Genomic DNA, 8,481 nt, shown 5'->3' with positions numbered 1-8,481 from the left:
GGGGAGACATGTCAGGGGTAGACGCCCTGAGGGCAGCCGGACCGGGACCATCCAAGCAGCTGAAGACAAGCTCCTTCGGCCTGACCCCTAACCGCCACCCCCCACCAAGTGCCAACCGCATACTTTAATTTTTTCAAATAAACTCGTGTTTGAAATTAACACAAGTAAGTCACGAATACATATTGGTTTCCAAACACAAATATGTACGGATTTCTAAATCCCCCATTCTCTTCCCTACCCGCCACAATCCCACCTCTTCCCAAAGGCCCCACCCACCGATGGTTTCCTGAGTAACCTGACAGGCATAATGACCTTGTATATACATCCCAGTACACAGTTTGTCTTGTTTTACAGAAACGGATCCGTCTTCAATCTCTTCTTCTTACAATGTGCTATTATCACTTCACATACACGCCGTGTGTTAACATATCGGTACACATTACGACGAAGAAGCTGACAGAAGTCAAAGTGTTCTGAGTAATGGCTATAAGGCAGGCACTAGGCCAGGAGCTTAAAATGTATCTCAATTAACCTGCCCCACAATCTTTCAAGGAAAGCCCTATTATCGTGCCCGGTGCACAGATAAGGACACGAAGGCAGTGTCCTGGGGTCCACTCAGTGGTAGACAGGGTGGGAATCCAGTCGGTTTGAGCCTCTAGAACCCTGTCCTTAACCATCACACTCCCCCTAGACTCCCCGCCGATATATTTCAGTTCTTTAATTTTCAAGTAGGCTTCATGCCCAGGGCGGAGCCCAACGCAGGGCTTGAACTCACCACCCTGCGATGGAGAGTCAGCACGCTTAATCGACTGCACCACCCAGGTGCCTCTCCCTGCCTATCTGTTTAACAACAACGGAGGAGTATTTTATACTCTGAAGGATGCACAGGGGAGGTAACATTTCCCTACTGGCAGGCCTATGGGTGTGTCTGATTTTTCAATATTGCCAACAATAAACTTCCTTGCATGTGACTCTCTGAGTACATGTGAAACGATTTTGAAAGAGAGAATTCTAGAAGTAAAAGGGCTGAGTCAGAGTGTATCATAGTCTGGGTTCCTCCAGAAGCAACCGGGACACAAGGATTTATAAGTAAGTATTTGGAAGAAAAAAACATTTTTTTATGAAAAAAAAAAAAAGTATTTGGGAGCTGTATTGAATACAACTCCCAAAATGAGGCGGTGGGGAAGGAAAAGAAAGCTACCAGTGAGCCTGGGCTGGGACCACGCCCACCTTGGACTAGTAATCCCGCCGGCAAGGGAGCTGGGGTATTTATACACCGACTCCTACCGGTCACTAGCTGGCTCCCCAGCACTTCTTCCCACCATGCTTAGGGGCAGTTCCAGAAAAAGATGCTGGCAACTGGAAGTCAAGAGCAGCCCAGCAAAAAACGGTAATGCCCAAAGGATAGGGGCGGGGCCCTGCCCACGTCTCTCGCAGAGACAAATACGTTAAAGGTTCCCTGGGTTTGGCCAAAATCCCCGCCCCCGACCCTACTTATTATACACAGTACTTCTCACTAAGTCCTGTCCAGGCCAGCGCGGTAGGAATCTCCTTGTCGCTAAATCGCAAGTCCCTGATTACTTGCCAAGTGCCCTTCTCGTGCGCGAACGGTCATGTGTGTTCCTTCTTCAAACTGCCAGAGTTGTCGGGTCTGCAGCCTAGGATTTCCCTCCCCCTTCTCAAACTTTTAAAAGCTGAGGGGCACCTGGGTGGCTCAGTGGGTTAAGTGTCGGACTCCGGCTCAGGTCATGAAGTCGCAGTCCGTGAGTTCGAGCCCCGCGTCCAGCTCTGTGCTGACCGCTCGGAGCCCGGAGCCTGCTTGGGATTCTGGGTCTCTCTGGCTCTCAAAGAGGAATAAATATTACCCCCAAGAATTAAAAAAAAAAAAAAAAAAAAAAAAAAAAGCTTTGTAAATACTGCCTCACCCCCATTAGGAGGGCTGCTATGTAAAGCAAACAAACCTGGAAAATATCAAGTATTGGCAAGGATGGGGAGAAATCAGAACCCACGCGCACTGTTGGTGGGAATGGAAAACAACGGTGGGGCAGATCCCCCCCAAATTAAGAGAATTACCAGTCCAGGGAGGAAAGGCACCACGTGGTGACGAGTGATCGCTGCTGTTTGGGACGTATGAAAGCTGTCAGGACAATAAATCCTAAGAGTTCTCATCATGAGGGGGAAAAATATATATATCTCTTTTTCTTTCTTTCATCTATATGAGACGAGAGATGTTAACTAAGCTTCCTGTCCTCGCTTCACATAACTCGTGATGCCGGACGCCTTCAACGGCGGCAGTGCCGGATGTCCCTTCTATCTCAATAAAACTGGGAAAAAACCAGATCGGGTAAATCCACTTCCGGGTATATGCCGAAAAGAACAGAAACCCAGGTCTCAGAGACAGACGAGCACACCCACGTTCCTCGGCACTATTCACAAACCGCCCAAAGGTGTAGAAGCGACCCCCAGGGTCCCGGAGGGATGAACGGACGACGAGGTGTGGCATATCCATGCGGTGGCCTAGGACTCTGCCTTCAGAAGGAGGGAAATGCCGCCGCCACCACACGACGGACGGGCCGCATGGGGACCCTAACGGATGGCGCTGTGCTCGGTGCAATGAAGCTAGTCACCGAAAGGACAAACGCTCCTCAGCTCTGTTTATCGGAGGTGCGTGGACCAGTCCAATTCGTAGAGACAGAAAGTAGACAGCGGAGGGGGGGGGGTGGGGGGGGGGGGGAGGGGGGGGGGACAGATGGGGGTGCGGCGGCCGCATTACAGTGAAAAGACGGTGACCTTGAGGTTATGTATGTTGCACCGTAATTTAAAGAGAAACCAGTAGTCAAATCGCGCCTCCACCCCCTCCAGCCCTCGGCGAACTCCCACCGACCTCAGACTGGGGGAGGGGAGATGTTGGGTCTCTGAGCCCTCTGGCCACGGCCCCACCCCTGCTGGCTGGCTCTCAGGCGAGGCAACTGCTGTATCTACTGCGCATGTCTTCCCTGGGGGCCGCTGCACCGCGGCCTTCTTCCTCCGTGTTCAGCCACATTCATCCTCCAATTATTGGGTTCCCCAGATGCTTCCTCCAGGAAGCCTTCTCCGACTACCTCCAGCCTAGGGTGGATCCCCCCCCACTTATAAATTCTCATCACCCCAGGTGCCCCCCCTGCCAAGCACCTATGTGTTCTGAAGTCCCCAGCGATTCGTACGTAGGCTCACATGCTTGTTAAGTGCCCACCTCGCCACCAAAGCCTTGCACAGTGCCCAGCACACAGTAGGTCCTCAGCAACTGTTTTGCCACACGCTGTGCCGGGCACCATCGCACTCGGTCTTCGTGACAGACCTGGGAGGTTGGTACAATTGTCTCCATTTGATAGATGAGAAAACGGAGGCACAGAGAGGCAAAGTGATTGCCCAAGGGCGGTTTCGAACTCAGCTCTTTCCAAAAGTGACGAGCTGAAGCTCCTGGGGAACCAGCCCGGTGGGGCAGGGGTAGCCTCCCCTTCCAGCCCGCACCCCCTCCCCCCTCCTTGTCCTCAGGGTCAGCCAGGGAGACAGGCCCAGCCCCGGCTTGTCTTCATTTCCCTGACATCAGAGCGAGCCAGCAAGGCGGGTCCCCCACATCAGCCTCCGGAATCACATTCTTCTACAGCGTGCCTGCCCCCCATCCCAAGGAAGCCCAGCAGCACCTGTCCCCAGCTCTCTCCCCTGGGGTGGCAAATTCACGGTGACACTGCCCTGAGTCTGGGGTGGACTTTTCAGTTCCTCCCCATTCCCTGAGTCACTAAGGACACCCAGGGGAGTATTTGGCCCTCTCCTGGCTCTGGCTTCCCCTCCCGGACCCTCAGCACTCTCATTTATGGCAGAGATGTGTCCCTAAATGGGGGGGACGGGGGGAGTTGGGGGAGAATTTGTTGAGCGTGCCTCCGTGCTGGCCTAAGTGCTCAATAACTCAGAGATTGTCTGGCACAAGCCACAAGTTATTCCGGTTTTCCTGCCCCCGAGGAGCATGCCCCGAGAGGCTTCGGTGAATTTTATAACCACACGAACCACAAACCACTTTCCCATCTGTAAAATGGGTATAATTACCCGTTCACCTGCCTCCGAGGGTGGGCACGAAGGTACTCTGCGGCCCTACAACACTGGCGTGGGCGCTGAACACCCCCAGCTCTTCGGTGCAAGAGGGAGGAGTTTGTAATTCCATTCTCCCGAGGGGGAATGACGGGGACTCCAGGGGTCACGGTGACCAGTCCCCTGCCTTCAGTCTTTCACTTGGGATCTACTGTGATCTCTCCCCTGCTCGCAGACATCGGAATGGCATGATGCAAGTTCCCGCAGCCTGTCTCAATGGCCCCCACCCTCCCTGTCTTGGAGAAGGACTTCCTGCCTCTCACTGAGACATCTGCCTTTCTCCTCCCTCCATGCATCCGAGTCAACAGCACCACCGTCCCCCCTGGAGATCTCTTTCTCCCACCACCTCATCTGTTGGTAGATCCTTTACGCCAGATCCCTCCGCTTCTTTTCTATCTCCCACAACCGCCACTACTCACCTAGAGAGCTGCAGAAGCACCCCCCCTCCACTGCTCTCCCCGCTGCCACCCTCACTCCTCTCAATCCACTCTCCCCAGAGAAGCCAGAGAGCTCTTTTGAAGAAATAAATCAGATTCTGACAACACTCCGCTTACAACTCTCCACGGACTCCCAACTATTGTAAACAAATATCACCTCCTAGCCTCAGCCTGTAAGGCCTTTTCTAACCTGGCCACGGCTACCTCTCCATCCTCATCTCTTAACATTCTCCCCCTCACTCGCCCTGTACCAGCCACTCTGGCCTCCTCACTGCTCCAGGAACATGCCAGGCTTGCTGCTGCCCCAGGGCCTTTGCACTTGCTGTCCTCTCTGTCTGGAATGCTCTTTCTTCCCCAGATGTCTGTATAAGTGACTTCCTTTTTCCATTCGGGGCTTGGCTCAGAGGTCAGTGTCTCACAGAAGCCACCTGTGACCACCCATTCGGAACTCACTGAAAATACACCCTCCTCATCACAGCTCCCGCTAACGTCTTACCACCTGAAATTGACATGTTTTACTCCTTGATCTGTCCTCCCAGAAGACTGTTCGCTCCCTGAGGGCAGGGAGTTTTGTCTTTATCATTCCCTGGTATGTCCCAGGGTTCAGCTGGGTACCTGCCACATAGCAGAGACCCAACAAATATTCGTTGATCGGGGGAATATACCCCCGCCTGATGCCACCTTCCTACCTGGATGTACACGTCTGCCGTGGGGGTCTGCTTCACATCTGAGGCTGAAAACGGGGAGCTCATGTGGGTCCCTGTAAATGGGCCCCTGGCCCCGGACACGGTCTCCACCATCCGCAGCACAAGGAACAAACTCAGCACCCGGTGCAGATCCTTCTGTCTGCGGGTCATCGGCCCCCACGGAGCCTGGCCGGCGCTCTCCCCTTCCCCTTCTGCAGCGTTTCACTTCCAAACAGCTGCTAGCTCCAGTGGCCTGCAGGGTGAGGTGAGAACGAGGGACAGTGTCACCAAAGAGCCCAGGCCCCAGCAGGAGGGGACTGAAAACGTTTTCAGCTGAGGAGCTGCCCTCCGTCCTGCCCCCGCCAAAGGAAAGCCAAATGTAGAAACCCACCCCCTGGATGGAGGCTCTCTGGAGGGACCCAACTCACCCAGCGGGCAGGTTAGTTACGCCCTTCTTCCTAAGCCCCCAGGTAGCGTCTCCATGGAGACGCAGGCCTCCCCCACCTACGCCCACCCCCTAGCCTGAGCCGGGACCCTCAGGGCTGCAAGGAGGAATCCTGGGACTCCAAGGGGATTCTAGCTCCAGGGACCAGGGGGGTGAAACAAATATGGGAAGAGGGCAGTGGGGGGGGGCAGCTTGGCAAGCCCTCAAAACAACGGAAACATACTCGTGGGGGTGCACTTGGCCTTTGGGCCACCGATTTGAGGACGGCGAAGCAGTGCGGTTGCAGGTCCCGCAGTGAGCTAAGCACTTATCACAGATGACCTCACTGGATTCCCAGAACTGGCCAAGAAAAGGCACTGTTATTATTTCCATTCTACAGATGAGCAAACCTGGGCACAGAGCCAGGTCTGTTTCCCCAGCCGCTGTGCCTCACCTCTCTCATCCAGCCCTCAGGACAGCGGTGGAGAGGTCACCGTCCCCGCCCCTTGCACAGAGGAGGGAGCGGGGCTCCGAGGAGTTCCCTAACCTGCCCAAAGTCACATGGTAGGGAGGTCCCAGAGCCCACAGCTCCTGGGATGGGGAAATCAAGGCCCAGAGGGAAGTGCGTTGCTCAAAATCACACAGCCTGTTAGCAGCCGAGCTGAGCTGGGTCCTAGCATCTGCCTTTTACCTTGACACCAGGGCAAAGCCAGCTTTCTTTCCTCCCAAGGAAATCAAACTGGAAACAAAACAAAACAAAACAAAAACAGGTCCTGGGCACACCGATTTCCTTCTTCTGGCTCTCCCACATGTTATGTACACGAGCATGCTTTGTTTTTGCCCTCACGAGAAGCGAAGTCCAGAAAACCACACTGGGCTTTTTTGTTTGTTTGTTTTTGTAATTCTTTACACAGATGTTTCTCAAGGACCTGACCAGGCAGGAGGGGGAGGGGGAGACCCCAGAAGAAAAGAAGGGAAGAGGAGGGGGCAGAAGGGGCCCGTCCCTGCGCTCTTTTCTTACCTGGTGACTTTCCCCCTCTTCTCTTGTTTTCCGGAACTTCACTTGGCACCTACTTGGAACCGGACACCGCAAGTTTCCAATCCGGTAACGGCCACTTACAGAGCCGAGCGGCCTTGGGGAGGTCACTTCGCTTCTCTGAGCTTCTGATCCGGTATCTGCAAAATGAAGCCACATGCTGGCCCATCGGAGCACATAGTAAAAGCTCAATAAGTGTCTGAATCTCTGGCGTCCCCAGCTTGAGGGTCAGGACCTCCCTCTCTATGGACGACGGATTGCTTGTACTCATTCACAAAGAGAGCATGTATCGAGCGCCTTCTGTACGCCTGTCCGAAGCCCAACGCTCATTAGATGTGCAGTCCTGATAGGAAGAGGCGGGCACAGGAAGTTGGGCTTCAACCCCATCTGCGGCTGCACTTTCTGGGTGCGAGACCCCGGGAACATCAAAGTGTTTCCTAATCTCTGAGAAAATTGAGAAGTTGAAGTCCGGGTGCCCGGCCCTCAGGCGGCGCCCCGGCGGGCGAGGAGGCACCGCTTACCTCTGGCCGGGCCTCGGACCCGCAAACTCCGAACCTCGATCCCGCCGGGCCTCGCGGCCTTCCCGGTCCCCGGCCGCCGGCCCGCGCAGCCGGACCTTTCGCCCCCGTCGCCGCCGACCTGGGCGCCCGGCCCGCTGCAGAGTCCTGGGCACTTCCCTGGTTCGTCCCCGCCCCGCCCCACCTTGGCCCCGCCCCCGCTGGCCCCGCCCAAGGACACGCCCCGAAAGTTGGTCCCGCCCCCTCCCTTAAAGGCACAGGCTCCCGCGAGGTCCCGGGGAGGTCTCGGGGCTCCTCCCCGCCAGCCGCCCTCCTTTCTCAGTCTCCAGCCTGTCGGTTTCGCCGTAGAGGATCCGGCGGAAGCTGAGATAAAACCTGAAGGGTAAAGAGAGCAGGAGGCCGGAGAGGGGCAGTTAGAGAATGAAATGAGGAGGCTTACTCCTAGATGCTTCTGGTAAAATCAGCGGTGATAAGGGGCGCTCGAGAGGGTCCCAGGAGAGGCGGGTCCCGCAAATATTCCGGCTGCCCTGCCTGAAATGCCTCCGTTCGCGAGACCTCCTGATTGGGGTCAGCACTCTCTCTAGTAGCATCGCTTTTAAAAGAGGAATAAGGCAAATAAGTCAAGACAGGGGAGTCGGCGCTCTACTCGTACCCCTCCCCGATTCCCAGCCCCTGGGGAGGTTCGCGTCTTCGGCGTCTTTCCGAGGGCTGGGCGGCAGGACAGCAGGTTGGAGCTGGGGCCGACGTCCCCTCCCCGGCGGCTCCGCAGGCTCGCTCCGCCCCCCGCCCTGGCACGTCCCTGGCTCTCCCGGTGCCCCGCTTCACCATCACCTGCCGGAGGCGTTTGGGGCCCCTCAGCGTCCAGCCCTCGCGCCCCTTTCTGATCTCATCTTGTACCCCCCCCCCCCGCCGCCACCCCCTCCCGCTCTGTCCCGGGGAGGGTTCCCCATTCCCTGAACACCCTGCTGTTTACACGCGGCCAGCACCTCTGTTCCTTCTGAGCTCCCTTCCCCGGATGCCACGCTTCCCTTTTCCACCTGACAAAAATCTTCCTCATGCGCCTGGCCCACCCTCCCCCCAGCCTCCGTCGCCCCCACCCTCCCGGGTTCCTCACCGTCAGAAAGAGCATACCCCTGGGTCCCCACTCTGGGACACGGATGACACGGTGGCCCAGTGCATGATATATTTGGACTCTCAGAGCGTCTGGTTTCTTTGCAACCTTTGGTAAACACACTCTAAGAGCCTCACTTTCCTT

At 55.9% G+C, this 8,481-nt stretch overlaps 1 protein-coding gene across 1 annotated transcript in view; it reads right to left on the bottom strand.

The window, feature by feature from the left end:
- Positions 1-7,395, bottom strand: part of SLC8B1 (solute carrier family 8 member B1) — a 22,493-nt gene extending 15,098 nt beyond the window's left edge. The window contains exons 1-3 of the mRNA XM_049619311.1: positions 7,230-7,395; positions 6,694-6,848; positions 5,264-5,501 (exon numbers count right to left, since the gene is read on the bottom strand). Coding sequence (XP_049475268.1) covers positions 5,264-5,419 — 156 coding nt within the window. The 5' untranslated portion in view covers positions 5,420-5,501; positions 6,694-6,848; positions 7,230-7,395. The remainder of the gene's footprint in view (positions 1-5,263; positions 5,502-6,693; positions 6,849-7,229) is intronic.
- Between the last annotated feature and the right edge of the window lie 1,086 nt (positions 7,396-8,481).

This window comes from Panthera uncia (assembly GCF_023721935.1).
Source record: "Panthera uncia isolate 11264 chromosome D3 unlocalized genomic scaffold, Puncia_PCG_1.0 HiC_scaffold_8, whole genome shotgun sequence".
NCBI classification, from domain to species: Eukaryota; Metazoa; Chordata; class Mammalia; order Carnivora; family Felidae; genus Panthera; species Panthera uncia.
The sequence above is the reverse complement of the archived record's forward strand: the minus strand, read 5'-3'. Positions and strand labels throughout refer to the sequence as shown.